The sequence below is a fragment of the Ischnura elegans genome, chromosome 4 (genome assembly GCF_921293095.1).
Source record: "Ischnura elegans chromosome 4, ioIscEleg1.1, whole genome shotgun sequence".
Lineage (NCBI taxonomy): Eukaryota > Metazoa > Arthropoda > Insecta > Odonata > Coenagrionidae > Ischnura > Ischnura elegans.
Genome location: NC_060249.1, coordinates 106,635,275 through 106,662,723, shown reverse-complemented (window position 1 = coordinate 106,662,723; position 27,449 = coordinate 106,635,275). Strand labels below are relative to the sequence as shown.

General features: G+C 42.2%; 1 protein-coding gene across 2 annotated transcripts in view; it reads right to left on the bottom strand.

Moving 5' to 3' along the window:
- LOC124157861 (ubiquitin carboxyl-terminal hydrolase 48-like) overlaps positions 1–27,449 on the bottom strand; it is a 415,786-nt gene that overhangs the window by 156,380 nt on the left and 231,957 nt on the right. For both annotated transcript variants that reach the window (XM_046532912.1, XM_046532911.1), the window contains exon 16: positions 23,999–24,178. In XM_046532912.1, coding sequence (XP_046388868.1) covers positions 23,999–24,178 — 180 coding nt within the window. The remainder of the gene's footprint in view (positions 1–23,998; positions 24,179–27,449) is intronic.

The following is a 27,449-nucleotide window of genomic DNA, read 5'->3' as shown; positions in this document are numbered from 1 at the left end:
AAAAATGAAAACTTAGGATAGCGAGTTTTCCTTTTTTTCTTGTCTCTCGAGGAAGAATTTCATTATTTTAGGTATGGTTTGGTAGTAGAAGGAGGCGAACGATAGCTGAAGTAATTTGCGCCATGATATATGGGTAGGGTAGGTAGGGTGGAGAGAAACCCGGCGTCGGCATAAGCCTGCTCTGCTCAAGTAAAGCTCTCAGAGGAAGAGCTTTACTCAAGCTGGGATAGGGCACCTGAAAAATCTCTGCCTATGCCGGGATTTGAACCCAGGCTCACAGGATGGGAAGCCAACACACTAGCCACTACACTAATCCGGTCCTCTAATGACTTTGGAGCTAATAAGTAATTCATCACGAAAAAAGACTACCTGCTTTGACGGCAAAGGAACTAATCAAATTCACGATCAAAAATTCAAAAATACAAAGATTTCCCGCGACGTTGGATGTTCCGTTAAGTCTACGCTTGCTTACTCCGCGGTAGCCAGTGGCGTGCCAGTATGCTTTTCACCTCACAGGGATTACTTACAAGAGTGCGAAATGGAATAATTATTCGCCTTGACCGGTATTAGAACCCGAATCCGTCGATTTCTGAGGGATTCTCTTATTAACCATGTTCTGCTGAGTCGATTCCAATGAAATATGATGACAAGTCATGCCTATCGCATTCCCGGAGAATATGGGCCAACAGAATCGTACGAAAAAAATGGCACTCGCTTATATAAAAATTCACGCGGAATGTCTTTCCATCCATCGTTGCTACAGATCAAAGCGGTGGGTACAACCAAAACGATGCATCAAATCTGTGGGTCGCGACATACTACGAGGACAGCCTTAATTTTCGAAAAATGTGAAATAACATACACGCTAAAACAAGACGACCATTATGACTTCTTCTTCACCGATCACGCAACTCAAAAAGAATATCTAAGATTAACTACAATTGCTACATGTAGCTTTACTAAATCCACCAACACAAAGGTAATACCATTACATGTAAGTAGTTTATTGTTCTAATTTATTGGGAGCATATAAAAATTTATGGAGCATAAGAAGGTCGTCAAAAGATAATTCGAAAGAATATTGGTATTCCAACCCTTACCTACTCGTATCAACCCCTGCTAAAATTAAGGTCGGCATATTCAGAGGGAACATCAGTCCCGCTTAATCGACCGTATTTCGTCATTACCTCGTGAAGTATTTCTCGTTTAAACTCCAGCTATTGCATTTATATTTTCAGGCTATTTAGAGGAAAACTTTGTTAACATTCGCCCGCATCTCACCTACAAAAATGAAATATTTGATGAAATTAAAGATGCATTTTTTTATAGAGGCAATAAACATGGTCACTTCTACATGCCCCGAAAATTTCAAGATGATAGCTTGAGATTTAAGCCAGTAAAACGTCACTACAGAAGACCGGTCAATCGGGAGTGACAGGTCCCCTTAAGCGCTGCACACCGGAAACGCCGGAACGTTATACCCATCCTATACTCATGAAATTTATAGAAAGAACTGAGGAAGTAGATCACTAAGAAAAAACGGAAAGGAGGAGGAAGGCCAAGAAGCGACAGAGATGAGAAAGAACTAAGTCATTAGCGACGTAAAGAGGAGAGGGGGAGAGAGATTAAAGAATACGGATACGGAGTAAAATAGGCGAAGGAATAGATAAAGGAAATCGGGATGGGAGAAGGAAGGAAGAGCAGTAGAAAGGAAACTGGAGAAGGATAGGAGGAGTAGCAAGCAGCTTCTCTCGTAGAAATGAGAGGGAAAAGATAGAACCGCAAAACATGGCCACGACGGGTTGGACTCGCGGAAAAGAAAGGGGGGGTTGGGGGTAGGGAGATGGTCTGCAACGAAGTGCAGCGCTCGCAACGGGGAGGGGGAGTTAGTGGTGGGGAGGTAAGGGGTGGGGGTAGAAGGGGTGGTTGGGGAGGGAATGTTGATTTACGACCGGAAATAAGTCGTCCCCACTTTTTGTGAGTGCGCGGGCCTCCGTCTTCGTCCCCCAACCCCAAACCCAACCGTCCCCCCCTTCCATACACATTAATGTGTGTACGTGTTTTATATATATAATAGATAGATAAACACAAGTTCATAAATGCGAAAAAATAAATATTCGCACAAAATTAGGCTTCTACTTACACTATTACTACCGATAATATAGACGTTAATGCAGCATATTTTGCTACTGTTACATATACGTAATGTTACATTCAATAGATATTAGCATAATTCTCCATCCATTCCTGTTTTTTTATTTTTGAATCGAACACACTTTCGTTAAATTACCTTTGACTATTTCATGCAATTTATTGCGGATAAGAAATTCTTTTCATGTGACCAGCCTCCTACTCGTAGTTGAAGTAGGCTATTGCAACTTCAACATAGTTTTTTTGCCCAGGCTAAGACTATCCGCAGATTTTTATGAAAAAACATAAATACCATACTTTTTTGGCATATTTAAGAAAAATATACAGTACAGTAGAAATGTAAAGAATGTTAAGGAAGAAAAAGCTTCACTTATGGTAATTACTACACTTCGATTTATTTTCCGACAGGCTTAATATTTAAAACCATATTTAGTAGCTCGAAGGAAATATTACACATAGATACACAACACTTGCGGAAATAAATATGTATCGGTCCAACACCGACCAACCCCGTAAGTTCCCAACCCATCACCAACAGCCCCCTCCCTCGTCCCACCGCTTGCCTCTCCCTGACATTCTTCGATAATGTCTCCGCCACGACGATATTTCATCTTCGTGGCCGCGCGGCCTAAAAAGCCCCCGAAACGGATGGCGGGAGAAGGAAGCCGCGGGGGAGAGAGAGGAGCGGGTAGCCACCGGCGGGTGCCGCGCCTCGTATTTGGCCTCTCCGCTCCCCGTAATGAATTAGATGTGTAATCATAAAAGTTTCTCCTTCTCTCTGCATTCTTTCCTTCCTTATTTCACCCCCCACGCCCAGCCTCCCCCCGCACAACACCGCCACGCCACAAGGCAGCAGCAAGCAGCCAAGCCTCTTTTTGCTTACCACCCCCTCGGCCCCGCCACAACTTGGGAATTCCATTATTCCCTCCCTTTCGCGGCCATTGTTTCCCCAGCCTCGCCTCCATTGTTGCCATTCATCCCGCCTCACTGTTGCTCATTCATCCGCGGTCTTTGTTAGGCGACTCCTGCGTGCCCATTGTCACACCCCGCGCGACTCCTCCCTCCCTCCCCTGACATCGCCAGCGCCCCCCCCCCTCCCGCCAACATCCCCAAGTGCAACCACCCCCTTCCTTGCCCCCTTGAAGCCGTTATATAAAATTCCTCCGTCGCCACTTCCCATGGAGGTGCATACCTCGAAGCGGACATCTTTCATCGCGAAAATGTTGATCCTGGCTAGGTTTGAGGTTTCCGCGATATGTATGGATAGTGGAAGAGGCCTCAGGGCGTTCCTCCACGTCAAGATGTCTCGCGGCGAAGTTTTCTCTAACCACCCTGCTTGCGTCATCAGGTTATTTCTGACGGTAAAGCAGCAAATTTCTCCATGACCACTAGCAATAATAGCAGTACAGACAAAAACTAACTCTATAACATTCGAGACTTTTAAATGAAAGGAAATTCAAAAATGTTACAGAGAATGGCATATGCAATACAAATCATTGATTACCATGAATTCTTGAAAGGAAATACCAGGATAATGACGATAAGCCACTCAGCGCTTTATAGATTTACATATAGACGCCATAAAGGGTTCATAACTGGTACCGTTCAAACTTTTAATGCCACCGCTACTAATTGAGTAACTTTCTCTCTTTCAATTGGAAAGCAAATTTAGTTGACACCAAACAAGGCTGGATGTTTTCTGATCTTATTTCATGAAAAGAGCATGCCGTTTGGATATCATGCCCAGCCAATTTGATCCAATAATCGCAAATTTCTTCCAACACGAATCATACAGAAAGAAATAAATACCGACATTTTTTCCGGCTTAAACACCAATAATCATAGGGGAGTATATTCGATAAATTTCATAACATAGAAATTATTTAACTGTTTACACTTTGATTAGTACGAGCTATCTAGACTACTTTGGCAGCTAATATTTTAGCCCAATAACATACTGTGAATCGAGCTCCTTGAATGATTGTGCAGCTAAGCCAATGAGCCAGCAGTCTCATGCGTCTCAGCTAAAAACATTCACCTGTCGCATCTTAGACATAATAAAAAATAATGTAAGTACATAGCATTAAATTCAACGAAAAGGGAAAAATATAAATGGATTCCCAATAGTATCCGGAATTCCGTAGCCTTACGACAATAGTTTATACTGAGTGTAACATAATGTAAACAAGCCACCATGTTGTTTGTAAATAATTTAAAACTAACAATGGTAGTGAGGGACGGGGAGATTGTTGTGAACGGAAAAAAGGGGAGTCGTGTATGGAGAGAAGGAAGAGATAGACATGATAGAAAGGATCGGGAGAAAAATTAAAGAGTGGTGTATTGTGCGACCGGAGGAAGAAATACGGCAGAATTCAAGATCGGCAGGAAGAAGAAGAGAAGGCAGAGAAAAGGAGGCACCTACGAGAGGGTAAGAGGCCGGAGGAAAGGAATACGGCAGAACTCAAGATCCCCACTGGTGCAGTTCATGGCATTGGCTCAGTGAGCGGTAGTACGGGTAGTACAAATGGTATTGTAATAGTCATGGTGGCTTTTTGATGTTGTTTTTTGCTCCCAAGTTACAAAATATAGAGCTTGTTTTTGAATTGTACTGAAATTATTTGTTAATATAGTAGTGGATATTCAAAAACCTTACATGAGTAATGAGTAATTTACGAAATGAAGGTAGACCATATGCTACTTCACCACTTACAAAAACTTGCGATGGAGAGCCATCATAATTTTACTCGAGTGACTTATGGAATAGCTAGGAATATAAACGCAACCAATGGTAACAATACTTTTTGCACTCAGACATAGGAGTAGACAGTGACGCAGAACAAATTCACAAAAAGCGATAGAGAAAGCAAGCGTAAGTGCTAAAACGACTATAACTCCATTATTAATCATTATGAGAAACAAATATCAATATTAACGGGAAGTCAGCTCTATCCGAGAGACTAGCACAGGTATAGGTATATATACAACGATGTATGTTTAATATCATGATTTCACTTCTGGGAATTAATTATTTTCAATCAGCTCCTAATAAAATAAGAGCAACTTTCTGGGATTCGCGGTACTAGATACAGTTGAATCCCAATTCGACGGCGAGCCATGAACTCGTTCGTGATCCATAAAAACAGAAAGGAAGATAAAATATCACCAAGAGCGTCACAGCATGCAGTTTCATCACTCCCTGGGCGCGTACCTAGGGCACTGTATAGTCCACTGCGACCCCGTAATATTCCTGGCGACTGGATGCAATCTCATCGCAACTTCACGGCCGATCGCCTGCGGGGCAGACCATAAAACAACTGCCACACCGGGTAAGTCGGCTCCCTCCTTATTGAAGAGGATATTTCGATGGAGAGTACAAAAAATCCGGGCGACACCCACAAATGACCCGGAGGGGGGGGGGGCGGGGGGGGATAGACGAGGATAAGGAGGCGCTGACCCCAGCCGCCTTAAAGCCCAACACTTCCCCAGGCCAGCCTCTCCCGCACTCTTTATCTATCTCCCATCGGTGTTCGGGCGCTCATCTCGGGGCCACAGTCTCCGACGCCATTACTCAACGGCACCACAATGCTGCTCCGCCGCCGACACCAGGGGCGGCCGCCCCGCCCCCCTTTCGGATCACGGGCGATAGGAAGGGCCCGGGCGGTGGAAAGGACACGCCACCACCATGCATTCCGAAATTCCGCTGAATCGCCCCGATGCCGGAGACATACATCAAGACCCGGGCGACTAGAGAGACGGAGATATTAATAACCCCCTTGCTTTCTCGACTCCCTTAAACCAAACCGCCCCCTTGTAGTCCACCTCCACCACCCCCCAAGAGCCCCTTCCCGGAAAGAGAGGAGGGGCAGGCCGGCTCCTTCTTCCTCGCTCCTCTTCCAAGATATACCCAGAAAGATCATCCCACTACCACCACCGCTGCTGCTTTCGTAGAGAACACAATTCATTCCCCGAGCAGCGCTTACGAATTGAACCCAGCCATGATCGTAGTATTGGATTTGAGCGCTTCTTGTGAGGATATGGCGCCATGGGAATGCCTTTGGATTCAATCTTCCTCAGACCGACGAAGAAATGGGACGAAAGCATATAAGCGAAACCCTGACCATTCATGACTAAAACTGAGCTTTTCGAGGTCACATTTTCCAGTTCAAAGATATGAGTACACAGTGGAGAAAAACGAACACGGTAATAAGGACACCAGAAACAGAATTGTATTAGCAAAGGAGAAGTTCATGAAATGAAAACAGCTGATGACAGGATCCCTATGTGAGGGTTTAAAGAAAAGGCAAGTGGAGAGTATTATATGAAGTTGGGCGCTTTAAGGTGCGAAAACGTGGCCGCTAGTGAGGACGAGAAAAGAAAAAACGAGTTCAAGATGCTGGTTAAGAGCAGAATGGAGGGGATGAAAAAGAAGTGATAGATATGGTAGGCAAGGAGAGAAACTAGTAGAGATACGGAGGAGTCAACTAAGGTGCACATCAAACGATTACTTACCCAGTAGAGACGAGATGTTTAAAGCCGTATTAAAAGGAAGAATGTTGAGTATTCACGGAAGACGGAGGATTAGAATAGGATTTACAAATAAAATGAAAGGTAACAGCCAATACCGGAAATTGAGGGAGAATTGAGAAAAGAGGGAAGTTCCATTCGGTGATGGGAGACAGTTAGGGTGATCACAAAATGCACATATTAGCCATATAAATGTATCTTACCAGTAGAATGCCTTTAATATAAATAAAAACGACTGCTGAAGGAAAAAAATGTTGAGCGGTAAAATTATCACACGAAATCAAGCTCAATCATGCTATAGTCAGGCAATTCATGAGTAATTCCAGACAAAATATTTCAGGCTATTCATGGATTTACCAAAGGAGAGTTGAATGGCAGCATCTAATTCATCAGTAATATATTAGGTTATAAATACTTTCCGAAAATACGTTCAATCAGTTTCGATACTACTGACAATTAACACTCAATAACCTATTTCACACATTAACACGTTTGGATCCAACACGAAAGGTTCAGATGTGGAGAGCAAAACGCAGGGCGACGGTGTAGATAGGCCAAGGGACATGACCAGAAATTCCTCACCGGTATCCTTCATTGACAAGAATATCCGTACCAATCGCATTAGACCCGCATGCGTCCCTCATCCATACTTTTATTCTGAATGGAATGAGATATGATGGCATATCGTAAGATAAATAGAAATGTATATGAAATATAAAAATGGTTAAAAGATGTAATATTAGTAGCTTTCAGCAGAGTATCAAATATTCTAGATATATGTTCACTATTTTAGAAACAAGGCCGGAGAAAAGGTAATCATGTAATATCTACAGAGTTGTATAAGGATCGGATATCTTTAAGGTGATATACATGAGAACATCTTCCGTAGTTCGAATGTAGATGAGCTAATTCAAAGTTTAGATGCATCAAATTTATTAGGATGATAGAACATTACTACATGAGTAAGACGACAGCTGGACAAACAGCGAGACAAGATTCTTTTCCCTCCTTCGCATATCAGCACGCATTTGGATACAGAACGTCTACATATAAGCCACCTAGGGGTGTAATTATCTTTCCGACTACCACGACTTTTGTTGATATGCAGTAGTAGAAGGTAGGTCAAAAATATTTACGCCATTTCAAGCGGCCATTTTAAAACCGATGCGGTTATACATATATTTGGGTACAGTTTCTGCATTTTTAACATAAAATAACAGGAGAGTCTGAGAAACTTTGAATATTTGCATCAAATTTATCAGGATTGGACTACGTTATTCATTTTTTCATATGCGTGAAGAGTTCTCGAGATCACCCCCGGGTCAGGAACTGCATTACTGCCGAAGTTCCGATGTCTGACTACGCCATCGCCTCAGAATTTTTCCCTTGCTTACATTTTTCTCACACGACACTCTAGCCCCGAGAACGATGGCCAAGTCGAAGATCGAAACGTCGGCAGTAATGCAGTTCCTGACTCGGTGGCCATCCAGAAAACTCTTTTCGCAGTCAATTCCTCGGGAAAGCACTAAATCTTTCTCCATTCTTTCATATACCTACACCTCATTTCCCGGGTTCGACCATTACCATATGTTTATTTCGAGCGCGAAAGATTCGCACACAGAGGAACAAATGGGTGACGTTATAACAGGGACCAGACAATGGGACATGACCAGAAACACATCTCCGGTGTCATTCCTTTACGAGGCGATCCCAGTCAATTAGGTTTGATCAATAAACGCGCCCTATTTCTTTTTCCCCCTGGAAAACTGGAATCCGATATAACGGCCTGTTAACAGACGAACAAAAGTGTAAATGAATAAAGAACTTATTTATTACAAACTACATACGACATTTTCGACGAGTTATCCACCAAATACCAGTTTTGTTGACATGCAGTAGTAGAATGCAGGACAAATATACTTAGGCCGTTATCGATAGCTATTTTAAAAACCAACGCGGTAATATATTTGTGTACATGTCGCGATGGTTTAATTAAAAAAACAAACTAGATCTTATCAGAATTAGACTAGGTTATTCATTATTTCCTATGTCTACACCTCATTTCCCGGGTTCGACCATTACTCCACGTTCGTTTAGAGCACGAAAGATTCACACACAGAAGAACAAATGGGTGACGGTGTAACAAGGACCAGACAATGGGATATGACCAGAAACACATCTCCGGTGTCGTTCCTTTACGAGGCGATCCCAGTCAATCAGATTAGACCTACACGCGCGCCCTCGCCTTCTTTTTTTTTCTCCCCGGACTGCCTGCCGATGTGGTCACGCGTGCGCCCCCAAACGCCCACTCACCCGATTGACTCCGTCCATCTCAAAGGGAAAAAAGAGCACGCCGTCTGGAAGGGTGGCTCGTGGATGACTCCTCCCCAGAAGCCCTTAAAAAGTCGTCCCCAAGTTCGCGCTTTTTTGGCCTCTCTCTTGCTCTTTTTTTGTGCTTATAAAACTCCTTCTCCCACGGCAAGGGTCGAGCGGAAGGACGAATGAATACGGGCCAAGGACGAGTAATGCAGCTTTTCGCTGACGGAAGGATCCCAACTGGAGCGTCCTATTCCTCCCCAGAGGGACAAGAGGGGAGCCCAATCAAGTGCTGCCCGAATTATAAGGTACGCGACACACTCGGGGAATGCACACAATTATCAGTGATATAGTACCAGCGGTAGTCGTTTGAATTTTTTCCATGATGAAAATGGAAGAAACTACATGGCTTAAATTTACAAATACGAGGGTCGTTCAATAAAAAATGCCCCAAATTTTTTAAAAATCCATTGATATACATAGATCAATGTCCTTGTCGGTGCTTCACAATTCATGTTTGTTCCCTGCGCTGAGGAAGTTTGACACCGTTCTAGCAGATAGCAGAACCGTAGTACAGCGTCAAAATGGCGTCTACATACGACTCACGTTAAAAGCAGCGTGCAGTTATTGAATTTTTGTGTACAGAAAAAGAAACCGTGGCGAACATCATAAACGTTTGCGTGCAGTGTACGGCAAGGCTGCAGTTGGTAGGAGTGAAGATGGGCGATGGGTAAAGAATGTTACAGCCTCAGGAGATGCAGAAAAAGAGCTCCATGATCAGCCACGCTCGGCATGGCAACGCCTACACGACAAGAGCTTTTACCACCAGGGAATATATACTCCCCCAAAATGTTGTCGCTAGGCCATAGTACGTAATGGCAACTACGTAGAAAAATAGGGCATGGATAAGACATGTTGATGCATATTGTCACCAAATTCTGACTCTTTACAATAAATATGTTCTGAGAAAAATTAGGGGCATTACTTATTGAACGACCCTCGTACTTAAGCTTGGTACACATCCTGGAAGTTACCACCTCTATATGTGAAGCTAAAGTTTTCCACTTTGGTTGCAATATATGGCATACTTAAGTCGCTGCTTCGTCGACCACGTTCAAAAACGGATATATTTTCTTTGCAACTATTATACTATTACGATTCTTTTTTAAAATAACGTTTAAAAATATCCCCTAAAACACGGAATTGAGCATGAGAAATTGCAACGTAAACAAATTTTTTGAGTCACTTGCCGCAATTTAGCCATTCGCATCCTAATCCGAGGGTAGGTACATATCTTTAACGTCGACGGTAGTGAGTAAAGCGGTCGGCTAATAGTTGAAGTACTGAAATGAAAGATGGTTGCAAAATGTCGAACTTCCACCATATAACGCCTGAATCAATTGAAGCTTGAATTGAATCGAATTCGGCCAAAGCCACCGGGCAGAAATTCGTGTCAGTGTACATACCCCAGCAGAAATGAACTGACCCTACTGACTGACCCCCTCTCCCTTCCCTAATTGTGTAAAATTCACTGGACTTGTACCCTGGGTAAGTCTGGATTAAAATCTACCTTCACTTACACAAAGCAATTTCGGGTCGATATAACGCGTAAATTACTTTAGCGATGTGTGATTTCCCGGCGTATGATTTTATGATTTCTTTCCGGCTATACCACCACGTCAACCAATCCTACCTGAGTTTCGGAGGCTAACCTCGCTACCTTCATCAGAGCACGAATGTGCTGAAAATATTTACTCCGGTATATCTGATTTTTCACCATCACCACAACTAAAAAATATTGATTGTGAGATTGGTACGATGCAGCTTTCCACACACTTGTCAGCTCTACCGTCATTTAAATTTTTCATACTCTGAATTCTTTCTCCTTTATAAACAGCCATATCATGAAATGTATACTTTACCGTCGAAATTTACTTCGATTGTGACTAGATACGCTGGCAATTACTAAAAGTTTCCAGTAACACGATTCCCAAGAAACTCAATAAATATATTTCAAAGTAACTCGTTTAGGTAATCAGTAATCAGGAAACAAACGGCCTCCTGTCTTTATATGTATAAGGATCTGAACACTAACTTTCAAAAGATTTATGGAAATAAAGGCGTTGTTTCCGTATTATATTAGAGATTAAATAAAAGACAACTGCATCGAAAAAAAAACATTACAAAAGGGAAAACTTAGAGACGTGGATGCATAAGATCACCATCTAAAGTATATACTTCTCGCTAGGAAACAAAGACGTATTTTGCACTTGAAGACTGATGGCTACGAGCAGCGCAGATGAACGGGACGATGAGAACGAAACGACCACCATATTTAAGTATGCAAAGTGAAGGAGGAAGAAGAAGATGCCAGTCGACCTTTTTAAGGTTTTTGCACCGGTTTCCTCGTCAACGAAAGAATCCTCAAATGACTTAATCCCATGGTAAGCATGGCTCCATTGTTCTCCGAGCCGCCCTTCTCATCGTCGCCTCAACACAGTTTAACACGGAGGCGTGGACTTCCAGCCGAACTGGAGACCGCCGCCTAAGCAGACGCAGAGGGAGGAGGGCGTCTTCGCCGAACGGCCATCGTAAACACTGCATCGCATGTCCCGAACACACGAGCAAGTTAATGCGGCCGAGGGACCGTACGAACAAGACGGCGAAGATGCCCCACCGCATAAAGTACTCCGAGGAGATGATGACGTTAAGGATGCCTGGGAAAGCCAAGGCAAGAGCACACGCTGAAGAATACATCTCCATTTAGCTGAGAACGGTTGCTTCACTCCCATACCCAATTAAATTTCGTCTCTTCTTCTTTCGTTTAATTGAACTTGGACGTAAGCACTGACACTATGGGTTTCCTCAAATTAATAAAAAAAACTTAATCCTACCCACTCTTCACCGTTCCTTAAACAAAAGATTTAGTTCATCATCACAACTTGATTTTTACACAAAGGTATACACTAGGTCCATTTGGTTGCGTATGAAGACTATACACATTTCATTCAAATAATTAATAGCAAGACTAAGCAACAAGATACACTATTCAAATCTCAAAAATCAGCTTCATTTACCATTCGCACTGATGTTGAACACCGACATTCGTTTTTTAACCCTTCTCCAACAATAACCAATTGATACCTTCCAACACCATGAATCACTCATGATTGGAAAAACTTTGCGACTGGTTTTTCATGAACTTAGATTTTTTGTCTACCGTATCATTCCATTACCTCGATACTCTAAACTTTTCTAAGAATGGGAAACATTAAAAGTCAATACAACTGATGCTCATTATTCTAGTCTAGAGATATATAAACATTTCCACAAGGAAAGAGAAAACGCCAAATTGAATAGTCATTAGAACCAACAATGAAAACAAAATAAGGCTCCCATCAGACGTACACGAAATGTGCTACACATTGGTCACAAATACTTTCATAAAAACGACAAGCGCGAAGGCTATACAATCAAACTCACATTCAAGAATAACAGAAACACACGGCATGGAGTACGATGATGATCATAACCACTCAATTTTTTTGCTCGCACGTCTAAATCTTCATTAATGCGGCTTGTTAACACAGAAACGGCAGCTGCCGAGCAAGGAATAAAAAAGGGAGAGAGAGGCATACCTACCCTCCAATTTAAAAATTGAATACCCGTAAAACTCGGGAGGAACGACGACAGGTAAAGGAGGGAAGTCTGTGTGAGGGAAATAAAAGGAGAGATGGTCCGAGGGAAGATTATGTGGGCGGGGGCGAAGAGGAGTGGCGGGGTAAGGGGTGGGAGAGGAAAAAGGGTTGAATTCCACCTCCTCCCGCGTTCCGAGGGCTGATCGGTATCCCCTCGTGCACCCGCCGTTCGACTACCGGCTTTATCTTCGCGGCGGCAGCAGCGATCCCGATCCACGCATAGCAGCAATGGCAAGTGTCGGAGACGGGGGAGAAGTTATCGCGATATCGACACTAAAATTTTGGGAGACCGAACAGCCCCCGCGGTTTTTGGCGAGGGAAAAAAATCTGGACGTGGCCCCGGAGGAAAATCTCATATGCAATTCAACGACCACTTCTATACCTACAGGCGGCAATTATATCGAAAACAAAACGGGACTGCCGAGGGGTATGTGCTTTCGTGATTTTTTATACACATAATAACTAGCTCGAATTTCCTTCAGTCGATTACCTTTCTGATTCGGAGAATTAATTCGCGGAACTTCTCACGTGTCTCGCTCTTTTTGCTGCTTCTTTGCGAAGGGCAGCGGGTGTGGAATAATGTATTAATAACCGAAGGAAAAGAATTTAACTATCCAAAAACATACAGAGGGAACGGACGCACACCACTGACGTTTTTCAATATCTTACAAATATTCACATTTTTTAGTAAGACGCAAATGATTTATAAAACATAAAGGTCAAACTTCAATGCCAAATCCGACGACACGGAGGATTAAACGAGGTTTCAATCGTGGAGACCAAAGAGTCATTAACCCGAGTATAAAATAACAGAGAGTTGACCATTTAAATAACAACGGTGGACGGAATCACTGGACTTTTGACCACGAAAACACTTATTTCAACTTGTTCAATTTATCTGGAAATGCCCTTTTTTCTTTCAGGAGTACTTTTCCACTAATTTCACATAAAATTTAAGTACTAATAAAAGAATTTATGGTCTACATGAACTAAGTTTCTACAAACATAGATAAAATGGAAAAGAATGGAAAAAATGACAAGGTAATTGAACAACGAGAATTTCAACTACATAACAGATTTACAGTACAATGAGCCGCTGATAATATAAATTAGGATGCAGAACAGAGCAGATGAAAAAGCATACGGCCACGGTTATTACTTCTACAACCGACGAGGGACTTCTTTCCAGGGCACGAACGCAGCATGGGGAGAGAATCTATGCTTTCTTCCAATTCGTGACCTTGTCCTTCCCATATTTTTTTCAATTTGAAATTTTCTTCATCGAGGAAAACTATATTAAACAAGAGAAATGCTGTATGAATATAAATTAATGAATTACAAACAATAAACTCTAATGGTCAAATCGAATAGCATAGGCTATACGAACAGGGGGCAGATGGATGGACGAAAAGGCATACGACCACGGTTATTATTTCCACAACCAAGGAGGCACTGCTTTGTAGTGCAGAGGGTGAGAAGAGAGCACGGAGGGCTGGACGAGCGACCAACCGCCGCTCTCTCCCTCAACAATTCCACGCAAGTATACGATCGACTCGCCAGCGACGCGGACGAGGGCGGGGCCGGAGACGTGAAGGGCCGAGGAAATAGGGCACTGCGTGCATCTTCGCGGGCCGATTAACTCTTCTACTTCCACAGCGGGGCAATCCTTTATGGAAAGAAGGGAAGGAGAGAGACGAGGCAAAAGAGTCGGTGGGAAAGGAGGGGAGCACATCCCTTCGCTCCGGGGGAGGAATGAAGAAAAGGGTTTTATGGGGCGATTTCGCAGGGAAGAAAGAGGGTGGTACGGACGGGCGGCTAAGGGAATAACGGCCTCGTTTGCCCCGGGACGGCGAGGCGGCGTCAATCATTTCGCTAACCAGACCCGGGGCTTCCCCATCTTGTCCATTGTTGCCCGGTAAACTCCCCTTTGCGCTGCATCCCCGCGATCCACGAGTACGAATTATCCCCCTCTCCGTGGGCTGTTTGCGCGACGGGTGGAGGAGGGTGCAGCGACGGAGATGAAGACGTCTGCCCGAGCGGCGAGGGAGTTTTAACACTGGAGAGAGGCCTTCTCTGTCGGCTGGATCACTTCACCAAGGGGCAGTAAAAATCCCAGAGGGAAAAAGAGGAGCAAATGATACGGCCCGGCGTGGAGGTGGAAGGCAGAGGAACGTGCGGAGAGGATCATGCCTCCTGATGGGGTATGGTATGGTGTTCGGAGGAGACCGACAACTGAGGTCATTTGCGCCGAGATAGGAGATGGAAAGAATCGGCGCAGAGAATCCTGGCGTCAGAGGGTACCTTTCTCTTAACGAAACGCACCAAGATGACCGCGGTTTAGCCTCCAATTTGACGGAAGTCTTCCTATAGTTAGGCAGGAGTCGGCTTCCACTAACTCATTTGACCACCGTCCACGGAATGGGAAGCCAACACTTTCCATGGCACCAACCAAATCCCTGGCTTAAGTCACCTACCTTTCCAGCTACACCTGATATTACATGGTTATCACAATGTATCAAATAGATAATTACACTGAACGAGACTGAGCCATACAAAAGTACAAGCGATGCTCGAAAATGCCAAAGAAAAACATATGCCTCTTCCAAAAAACCAACAAAATACCGCAGAGGTTGAATGCCTTGGTCGCATAAAAGGGATTATAACTGGAGTGAATTCGATAGATATGCGTACGTATCCCGGTCAAGGAAATTATTTTTTCTTTGCAGAATTGTTCGGACATAATTTAATCCCAACTATGCCAAATATTTTTCCGTGGCGAATTACATGCTTGATGCATACAATTAATTTGGTTCAGTCACAAAACCCTTACTATCTCTTTGCTCAAAAAAATGTCGACAAGCAACACTAATTAAGGTAACCCGAGATACGCCATATATTTGCACGTGAAAAACGATTCAATGTTAATGTTAACTTTGCCAGTCATAACTGTTATAAACACAACTTTTTTAAAGCTAGAATGCCACGTGAGTCGCACTGGTACATGGATACTCCTTGAAGAGCGGAGACAAAAGGGGCATAAAAACAAGTATCAACTGCGGCTCGCCGCCCGACACTCCTTGCCCCCGGGGTGTATCGGTGAGCCACCCGCTAACACGACGCGAAACTCCATCCCAGCAGTGGATACGTCACGTCCCTCCCCCCTCGCCACGGCCACAGCCCGCAACACCAAACACACTCCCCCACCACACCTTCCGCCCAACATCACTATTATGAGCCGACCGCGCTCCACGCGTGCGTAAACTTTGGAATAATAAGGGGTTACGCGAAGGGAAGAAGGGATCGTAATGGAAACCGGAGGGGGGCGGGGACACGGCTATTGATGGCCAGGAGGAGAGCAAGAAGTTTTGAGCGGCCGGAGAGAGAGTGAGTACCCCCTCTCACCCTTTCGCCACCTCACGGCGACCCCACCTTCGCCCGAGAGACAAGATGACAATCAAAGCCGACGTAGGACCCGAGGGCGACGAAATACTTTACTTTCTGGACATGAGACTCGAATTAAGATCAATCTGACGCACACTCAACACGCATAATAACATTGTCCACGTCTCAATAACATTGTCCCGAGAAAATTACAACTTATAAAACCGGATGAATATTAAGAAATATCCAAATATTTTATTAAAACGTATTTGAATAATGCTCTAAAACTTAAGAATGCTGCGTGGAGAAACTCGCAGATGAACTAGAAGATATCAGTGTACATAATAATATTGTTTTTTACCTACTCTCTATATCGAAATTAAAATCTGATAATCATAAAAATTACACTTGCTTGCATTTCTTGGTAAAAGGTACAAGGGGCTGATAAAAGAGAGTGAATGACGGGCAATTTTGCATTTAAAAACCTTCCAAAGTATTTTCCCACAGTATTTATTTTTGCCTCAGCGCGATTCGAAGAGAAGCATGCCATAACTGGCATGAGAGACAAACAGTTAACCTGTACGACTACAACAAATGAATACGCGTGGCGTGGAAACGGCATGTGGTTTAAAATAAATTCAGAGTATAAGGACTGGATAGAAATTATTAAGCACGAATGCGAATAAAATATTGCGGGTTTTTCCGGTTGGTACTCTACGTCTTCTTTATTCTCAGGTTTTCATTTTGATAAGTGGTTCTCTTATCGATATGTTCCAACGGATAACTGTGATCCCATTCTCATGAAGAAAAAGATTTTTCATCCCTGTAGAGAGAAGCAGAGTAAGCTGACGGAAAGTATCGGAGATGGAAAAGCTCACTACGATGTAAAGCGGAGAAGCTTTTGAATATGAACGACAATTTCTACTTCGACCCGTAAGATAACGCCAGTTTAATATAAAAAAAACTTTCATTCAACCCCATCTCTGAATGCCCAAACAATATTCCACAAATGACCGATCAATCAAATTTTCAACACCCAACGTCAAAACACGTCTGAGTATACAATTACTGCCCCGTTTCATGGGGCAGTATTCACAAAAGGCTGTATCCTGCATCCATTTTTTTTTTAGAAAAATAAGACCTATACTGATGCATTTCCTTAGATTATGTTCAAGTAAGATATCGGAGATGTAAGGCATTGCCACTCCGTAGACTCATACGCCAAAATCCGAGGTTATTTGACTACCATATGGAATTTCAGCGAACGCTTCAATTCAAGAGGATAACAAATACATATGCACTGCATACTTTCTGTCAATGCATCTGAATTTGCATAAATCGTGATGGGTCAAAAGTTGGGTCAGGAAAATGATCAGCGAAGTTCTCAGCCCAAATCCTGCCACCTGGGTGACATCGGTAACAAATTGCAAAATGCAAAACAAGATATAAAATAAAAAGTGAGAGCTATTACGTGGAATATGACATCAAGTGATGACAATATTGGCGCATATTCTTCCTAAATTGAAACCTATATCGTTGCAACATAAACAATATTACCGAATCCTAGCACAAATTTTCCAAAAATCATCGCTCTGATTAAGGAAAAGATGAACATTTAATGGCACGTAAACGTTTATTCCGAAACGCTGTTCCATAAACCGTAATAACTACGTTTCTGACAGAGAGCAGGAACACGGTGGCACAGTCCACTATCGTTACGACTGAACCGAATGATTACAGTAAGAAAATACATTAAAGGCCGATTTCAAACCTCACCACTGCTCCCTGGCGAATCTGCCGATCACATCTAGCCTATCAGCGACGCTTTCCAATTTCATGCTACGCGGCCACTGGTCCACTTAAGCACTATCATTTCGGTCCCGCCATGTGCTAGCCGTCCGGATGCCTTCGAAACGAGCGGATAATCACCGAGTATAAAGATATGTATCCGCCTCCTTCGGCGAATATGGGTCCTGACAACGGCTTCCGAAGATTCCTTTCCAAGCGCTACGATCGCGGGATAACAATTTTCGCCCGCCTCGAAATCTATTGGTCATATCAAATGAAAGCCGTGATGTATACACACAGTCCGCCTACGGGCATTCTGCGTGAATTCCGGAAATAAATTTATACGGCGTAAAACTTCGACGCGGTAGGGGGAAGGACGATTGGGCGACCGAGACGGGATTGGAATGGGCTAAAATTAATGAAAATAATATACATCTACATACTATCCCGCAAGTCGCCTAAAAAGGTGTGTTGCAGGGGGTGTTAGGACACCAGCCTTTCACATATAAAACAAATGATAAAACAATATTACGAATAGCATTTATTAAAGTCCTTTAAGGCTCGGGGAAAACCGAATTCCCAAACGAATTTCCGGATGAAAAATAAATTAGCTACTGGAGTAATAGGTACAGGTTACATATAGTCTACATCAACATCTACATAAGCCGCCTAAAGGCATGAGAAAGGGTGTGTTAGTACAACAGCCGTTTACATATAAAAAGCAAATTCTCAAACAAAATTACGACTAGCATTTATTAGTCCCTTATGTTCCAGGGAAAAACGAATTCCTATATCTATCCATTCCGCAAAATATCTCTGTCGGGCCTGGAAATATAGTGGGGCTCTAATATGATGTCCTCCGCGTCGCACTGAAAGAAATACATTCTCAATTACTCAATCATCAATTAATAGTAGCGGGCGTTACTTTGTGGAAATCCTTTATCGTAGGAATAGAAGAAATAAAAACTTGGCTATTTCCACATGGTAATTTATTGTGACTGACCATGGTTTCGATACAACGTAATATTGTCAAAGTGAATAATTACTTGTAAATTGTCCAGTATGTATAGCAAAAAAAGGGAATGGATTGGGAAACCCACGGCTATGCAGTATCGAAAACATGGCCGATCACAATAAATTACCATGTGGAAATAGCCAAGTTTTTATTTCTTCTATCCCTACTCAATCAATCTACTGCATGGAAGATTAAGAAAAACCGAGGAATGTCAAACAATCATTAATGGCGATCAGGAAATAACCAGAGGGACGCCTATTGTGCTTTCATAAGCTCCATATTTGATCGGTCCTAACTCGACAAAATATTGATTTGACGAAAAAGCGTATTTCTAAGAACGTCTTTAGAATTTCTTGAAATATCTCTAATGTAATCAATATTACGCTCAATTAATGCACAAGATTAGAGAGTTGAAATAATATCAGGCTCCTTAAAGTTAACAGGAAGATAAAGAGGCATGCCTTTTCATACGTCTGAAGATTGCTATACAAATAAAGTATAAACTATCGTAAAATTGGCGAAAAATACAAAAATGTAATTGAAATATTTTTTTTTTCAAAAGCTTTCCATTAGAGTTAAGCCGCGATTGTTTTGTGCTTGTTTCTTTAAAAGACGTTACAAACATTTTTTTATTCTAAAAGCTCCCGGGTTAGCTCCCAACTATTCGTGTTAACCGATTCCCAAGGTAGTCGGCACGCGGGATGTCTCGTTCTAGGACCGTGAGACAGCGAGAGAGCCAGAGAGAGGAGAATAACAAATAGATCGAAAAGTTTCACCGAGAGGGTGCCGGAAATGACGAGTGGAAAACCGTAGCAGCTTTAATGGCTGTTCGACCGCAGCCGATCCAATCTCTTCTAAGGAAAGCAAGGCCGAAGACAAAAGATGGGGGAGGGAGGGTGGATAAAGGGTTGGGGTGGGAGAGGGCGTGGCGGATGAGGAGGGGGAGTGGGGTGGTAGGCAAGGGAACACGGTGATCCCAATGGATGGCGAATTCCTCGCGGCACAATGAAGGAGAGATTGGCTATCACTCGCCACTGTTGCCTAGGATGAAAAAATTGAAACTCCCAGGTGACCGGGTGAAGGAAGAAATTAACGGATCACGACTCGGGTGAGATTAACACCCTTGAAACACATTCCGTGAACGCCTACGTCAATTTATTCACTAACTTACATATTATTGTAGGGGCCAGTGTCTCCAAACGCAAATCTTTTCCAAGTTAACGCATTGAAAGAATTGGGAAATACCTACATATGATATTGAAGAAAATTGGCATATTGAAACTAAAGCAGCAGTTGAGATTCGGCTGTGAAAACGCATAAAGATGAAAAGCTAGCTGAGGAGAGCAATTAGAAAACTTCAAAGGCTAGGCCGGATTATTATAATGAGCAGCGGAAGGGTGTGCAGTGGGATGAGATGATGAAGTTAATGATTTAATGGTTGTCAAACGATTTTCGTCGTTTACAAAAAATTTATATTTTGCAAACTAGATAGCTCATTTATAATTTCTTACAATAAAAACAATTACCCCAGTAAAATAATGTTAAATATTTAACGCAATCATCAATTATCATAAAATTCTGCAATACAAAACTTGTAAAAGCATTTTAAAGTTCTATGTAAAAGCAAATTTAAAATTCTATGCAATGAGGAATTGAATTTCTCGAGATAAGCCCTGTGTAGCATTTTCACATTATCATTATGAAAAATTTCAACTTTATCCACTAATTCGATATTAAGTACAGCTGGTGGGCGTAGATCATTCGGCATTTCCTTTGGGAGCCAGAATCTTGTGATGCATTACTGAGTGTGGAACTGGTAACCCACGATATTATTTCAATTTAGTTTCGCACCCACCGCTCCCTTTAGCGTCCACACCTACCCTTCACGAGCGGATGGAGCTAAGGAATGTCTTCCCACCCCGCCCTAACCCATTCGGAGAGGACCCCGGACGGTGAGAAGATGAGGGCGCAGAGTGGCGTCGTCCATCCCCGGCCATTCACAGGCAGTCGCCGCGGTTCAGCGACCCAGCCAGCACAGCCACAACGCTGAAATAGTGATTGAGGGCCGAAAAGGACACCAGTATACTGATTCCGTCCTCGACGGGCCAGATAGCTAACACGGCACCTCTGTATTTACTGATATCTTTCCATTATAATTGGGCCAGAAACAATTGAATACTGTACAAGGTGGAGAAAAATTGTGTTACGAAATTTTAATCCTAATTGATATCTGATGCCAGTAGGAACTAAGCCAGTACTCTGGACAATTCGTGACTTAAATACAAATAAAATATAAATAAAGTTCACCAACAAGGTGTTTAAAAAGGAAGATTAATTCGGTTAGGCAAAGGTAGAGCTAACTCTAGAATAAGCCACAGACGTTTGATTTCATGAATTCAGGATTGTGGGGGGTTAGGTCCTTTCCCTTGGCCACCTCGCAATTCCACGATTTAGGAAATCATTCATCATCAATGGGTCTGAATCAATTGAATATTTGAACTCATTGAGTACTTACATATGTGAATCCGAATGGCTGGCTTAGATATTTGACGGTAGAGCTCACCCCAAACTTGGCACGAGCGTGTGAATTTTACACATTCAAAGTGGAGGGCATAGTTCCTTAGATAGGCCAACTAGCACTTCGAGAATTCCACTTCGGGATTGTCCGAAGGACTCGTCAGTTGAACGCTGGATCCTTAGATCAGCTGCCATACGCTACCTACTAGATTACCACGCTCCTCAATCCTAGAGACGTGGCGTACTCGACTACAGAGGCAGTTTGCAGGGTGTCATGAATATATATATTCACTTAAAAATAACTGGAATTAATACATTTTCATTTTGAGATTAGCTATTTTTCCATTGATCGACAGCAGATAATATTTCAAGATTACACTTTAATTCAATTCGATGTAAATACATCTTGAGACAAGAAATAAATCTGTTGATTTCCCATTGCACATCTTTCTTTTGTTTCCGACAGTTCATATATTGTGATGATGTCTGAGGGAGCCTCTACTTGAAGATTAACCGCATCGCAACAAGGAGTCGCCTTAACATTGCTGCGTTCGTTCTAACTAACTCATACGACAAAGCGACGACGAAGCAATGGATTGATATTCCGCGATATGTGCGTAATCTCCAAGGTTTTGCAATGAAGTGATAGGCAGCTATAGGCAGCAGGCAGATAGGCATCGTAATTAACTCTATAAACATTTGTATCATATAAAACTGCTAATATGTAGTTGGGTCATCTCTTTTTCAAGTGTCAAGATTTTTCCGTGTAACTGTTTTTATCAAATGCAAACGAGATTTTTCCTATGTATATGATTTACTTATTCAGCCTGTAATATCTGATGATGACTGGAAAAATAACACGAATCCAGACAAACCGTTACACATTCAAGGTAAAGAATCGTCTCCAGACTCAGGAAGCATCAAAATGTACCGAACAAAATCCATTAAAGGAAATATTTTGTGAGCACATCGATTATAAAGTTATTTTGTATTCAATTGGGTATTTTAAAATGTAAGCTTACTATCACGAGTTCTAAATTTCTAAATTAGCATAATATATTAGCCAACTATTAGGTCTAACTATTAATTTAAATATAGTGATACTTAATGATTATTTATTTCGAATCGATTTACAAAAACTCAAAGAGCATTTACTGAAAAATGACTGTAATAAAGAATTACGCTAGGTACTACATAATCATCAAGAGGGGCGAATCACAAAAGGGAGTCCCTAATGATAGAACCATTCTGTAAACAAAAGAAAATGAACCTCCATAAAACACGTATCGCAGAGGTGAGAAAAATAAAGTAAAATGATGCACGTATTAGTTGGGCTAAAGCTCTCATCTTTCATATCTCCCGCTGTCTCTCCTTCCTCCCCTAGTCTCACCGTAGAGAATGCAGGGTATCTTTCCCTCTCATAAAGCGAAATAGCTATAAAAGACAATAGATAGCCCACTAACATTCCATTCACTAACGGAATATTGACTTTAAATTCAATATTGAATGAAAGCATATACATATACCAGCTCAAAGGCTGGTATTGATGGGCTTCTATGCTGTGCAACATAAAAATAGCGAGTTTCAGGGAACATAATTTTGCCACCTCACAGAAAAACCTAGGTGCATAGCTGAAGTTTAAAACGCATATTCATAACTACGCCATTGACATGCTACATTAATGACTTCGTTTCAATATTACCATCATATATTCTAAGTCCCATTTACCGTAGGATACGTGAGATGACTATCATTTTACAGAACTGATTGGCATATCAATTCCGTTTGGAACACTTTCAACCAGGATACTCATCGCAAACGGTACTTTTATTGAAAAAAGTTGACCTCATTATATTGTACATATAAAACAAATAGTATGCATGTAATCTAGAAAGTAACGGGTGTTGGGGGTTCTTACTGGTAAAACAGAAGGCTACCGTAGGCCAATCATATTTGCGACGAAGACTATTTTCCACTATAGCCGCGAGCACCAATACAAAGCTTATACATCGTGAAGGAGCCGAATGATTGATCGCAACGGTGCACGCAATATGGCTTTCATCAGAATCTATCAATTTAAAAAGATAGTAAGTAGATGCAGATTCCCTTAGTAAAGGATGAATATCTTGTACCATTGAATGTAGCAAAATTGGATTCCTTAAGAGGCATTAAGTCAAATGCCCTTTTTCTTTCAAAACGGTATAAATACAATGCAGATATTTCTTCCGCGGCTTCATCATTAAAAGCAATGCAAAGCCGCAAAAAAATCAGTGTGGGACTCAATATATCGATGGCTAAGTACTAACAACACGTATCTCAAATTCGGCCGGTTTGAGACAGGTATCTTAAATAAAGTGTAATAACATCTAATTTGGGCAAAAACAACTCTTTGTTTGAAAATGAATGCTTCTTTTTCAGTTTAATGAACTTTTGGTTTTTAATTTCAGTGAAAAAGTAAAAGAAATTGATAATTTTTTTGCTCTCCTGAAAAATTGCTGTTTTTGATATACGTGTTGCTTAGCCATCGATATCTAAAAAAATGCAGATCATGAATATGGGAAAAATAGACCAAACAGCTCCATCGGGTACGCTTGCATTTAACTCTCACCTTAACTTTGAGGTCGCGCAGCGTGGAGTCGGACGAGACAACTAGCTCTTCCTCGCCTCGGATGCGGCGGTGCCGCGTGCTTCGCCGCACCTCGCCCGCGAGCGCCGAGGGGGACGCGGACGCGTGCAGGGACGCCGCGCCGTTGGCAGTCTTACCGCGCGGTCGCTTCGCCTCCGTCGCCTGAGGAAAGAAAGGTAACAATGTTCGTGCTTAATGTCATATCGCCACGTACATATACAATCATGAAATAACACACAAATCCCTAAAATTCCCAATTAGGATAATGCATGCATGACTTGTGTTTAGTGGAACTTCACTTTTACACCACGTTCACAAAATTGTTGCCGAATTCAGTTGTAAGTATTCACCTCTATTTCATGTAAACTTATATTCTTCATTTTCTTTGCTTTGAAAAAGGTATTTACTGCTACATAAACCATAAGTTAGCACATCTAGTACATCTTAGCAAAAAGTTGCATTATCTATGATATCATGCTAACGCTGGCAGAGCTACTGATCATTAAAAGCCTATCTTGGGCCCAAAATTCCTCCCCCTTGGGCTACAACTTCGTCGAGGTGGAAAGGCTAGCGCGCTCAAAGGACCCATAGAGCTGCACGGGCGGGAGTAATTGTCATTACTGCCAGTAGGCTCACCCATACTAGATAGTTCGCAGGGTAGGAACCAACCGAAAAATAGTCCATGCGATGGTGTCACTTAAACAAAAAACATTGCTACAAACTGCTGGAACTGGGAAACCCTTGAAAACTAGCTCTTCCCTGAAAAACGGAGTCCAACAACACCGGATTTTCAGAATATACTTTTCACCTACAGTTACGGTACGTCTCCGCAGAGAATTTCAACAATGATGCAGACTAAAAAAAGAAATGAAGATTTAAGCAGAAATATAAGCATTAATGAAGCTAGCGGTGTCCCACGAATAAAAATAACGAATCATACAAGTCGCGGCCGCATAATCGCCACGCGCATACGGGCACCTTTTCAAAACGATCAAGAACGAAGGCCCTGTAACGAGGAAAATTACACATTGAAATACAAGGGCGGTTCTTGGTCTTCTGTTCATGAGCCATCGGAGCTTGAATTAAAACGGCCCTCATGATATGACTTTGTAATAGTATGGTCCCATTTATAATATAATTTATAATCCATGGTCAATATTTATAATATTAGGTAATATTTATAGTATTTGTTTTTTTATACCAATGGAAGAACTGGCATCTGTAGTATGTTTCTCTATTACGGAGATGCATGGAAAATGACAGCAGCAGAGAAATTATGTGAGGAGGCACTCGAAATGTGATGCTATCGAAGAATACTTAATGCCAATTTGATCGCTACTGTGAACAATGAGGAAGTTCTAAGAAGTGTAAGAGGAAAAAGAAGCCTTATGAATTCCGTATAATGAAGAACAACTTAATCTGCAATAATCTTATAGCCTTAACATGCCTTGATGAGAATGACAGCCGTCACGCCGAAATTTTAGATCATGAGGTTATATTCAAAAGCCAACAGACTACGCTGGCACGCATTTTGTCTAACACAAACCTTATAAAAATAGCTTTAGTGAAGCATATTATCCGATGGATTCACAATTATTTTGAGTCGCAGATTACAATTTTAGCCATAATTTAATACACCAAAAATTCGAATTATCCGAAATAAAATTCGAATTATCCACGATTTTTTCAGCATTGTTTGAATACAAAATGCTAGGGGCCAAGAGAAATATTCGAATTAAAAAATATATTTCGAATTAAAGAAGTTCTAACTATCCAGGTTTCACTGTAAAATTAAAATTGAAATATCCAAGAAACCTTATATTTGGATCAGTCAATGAAAGATGAGAAAGTGAAGACATTCCTAGGTGTGAAAAGATTAATAGATTTAAATAGAGAACTGCGTCAAACTCATCTTAGGATTGCTGACCAGTGATGGTGATATCATTTAGATCCAACGCCAAAAACGTTGACCCACACACCCACGGGGATCGCCGACATTTCGGAGGACGGTGGGATCGGATGTAAGGAGGGACGATGCCCGTCAGTCCCCGCGATCTGTAGTCCAAGGAACCCGTGGGCGGCGGTTAGCCCCCTCGCGGGGTGGGTGGCGGCTGCGGATGGGGGGTGGAGAAGGCGGAGTAAAGAACCGCGGGACGGAAGTGGTCGACTGGTAACGAGGCGCCAAACTCACCGGAGCGGAAAGAAGGAAGGCTTCTGCTGCCTCCGAAGCAAAGGGGGGAAAGCGCCCTAAGGCCTCGCTGAGAGGAGGAGAAGCGTGTTGGGGAGGAGAGGGTGCTGGTCCAGGCAAAGGATAAGACCCAGCCGAGGGCGAGAAGTGAGAAGAGTTGATAGGGGGTGGGGAGGGATGGTGGCGCCGCGACGCCTACCCCGCATGGGCGCCCAAATGCTTTCATTTCCTGGCGTCTACGCCCCCTTCCTCCGCCTCCCACGGACGCCTTCCTTCCGAGTCAGCCGCTGGGACGCCAAGAAGAGGAGGCGCGGAGGGGGGCGACGACGGAGCTGGGGTGTGTCTCGTGAGTGAGTGACGGAGACCAACGGATGAACGGGGGGGGGGGGGGATTAAAGAGAGAAGGGGTGACGGAGACTCCCCTGATGGGAGGACCGAAGACATCTTCAGAAGAGGCACGCAAGCCGACGAAGTACCCCGAAGATCGTCATTCAGACACATCCGAAGGGCACGCTATTTAAAAAACAAGTGTAAACCGTAATACTCATTTCTATCCAATTGTGCCCATTCCTGATTATTGCTAGCTTTTTCTTCCCAATTCTCAACATTTACACACCATGTCTCACTATTCAAATGACACATTCCTCGGTGATGCGTTTACTTTCAAGTTACGACAACCAGCTGAACGCAAATTAGAAATGGAAAATGGAGCAGGAAATTAAGAAAACGGAATAGCAGTTACTATTATTTTTACAAGAGAAGAGAGATTTTGTAAGAGAAATTTCAGGGTCTAAAATAACACATCACCACATCATAAAAATTGACAAAATATTACGTGAATATAGAATCAAATATAGAAAAGCAGAATGAATGTAAGAAAAATAAAAATGTAAACAAGTTCTTCAATGTTTTCACTGGATCGTTACATTGTTTAAGCCAAATATTGCATTATGCTCAAGTAGACCCAATATGTAATTTAAATTTCAATGAAATATTGAGATGCGGAACAAAGATAAACCAACAAAACTAAATCCGCTAATCAATACATTTTAAAGCAGAGGCATTCTTTTTTATTTCGGTTCACTACATCTTACTTTCAAGCTATAAATGCCACCAGAAAACACAAATTTTTGACGAAAAATACATTTAAATTGGATTAATACAAAATAAAATTCAAATTTTGACTTCTTAATGAACATGATTAAAATTTCCGCTAAAAATATCACATCTATATCAAATCAACAG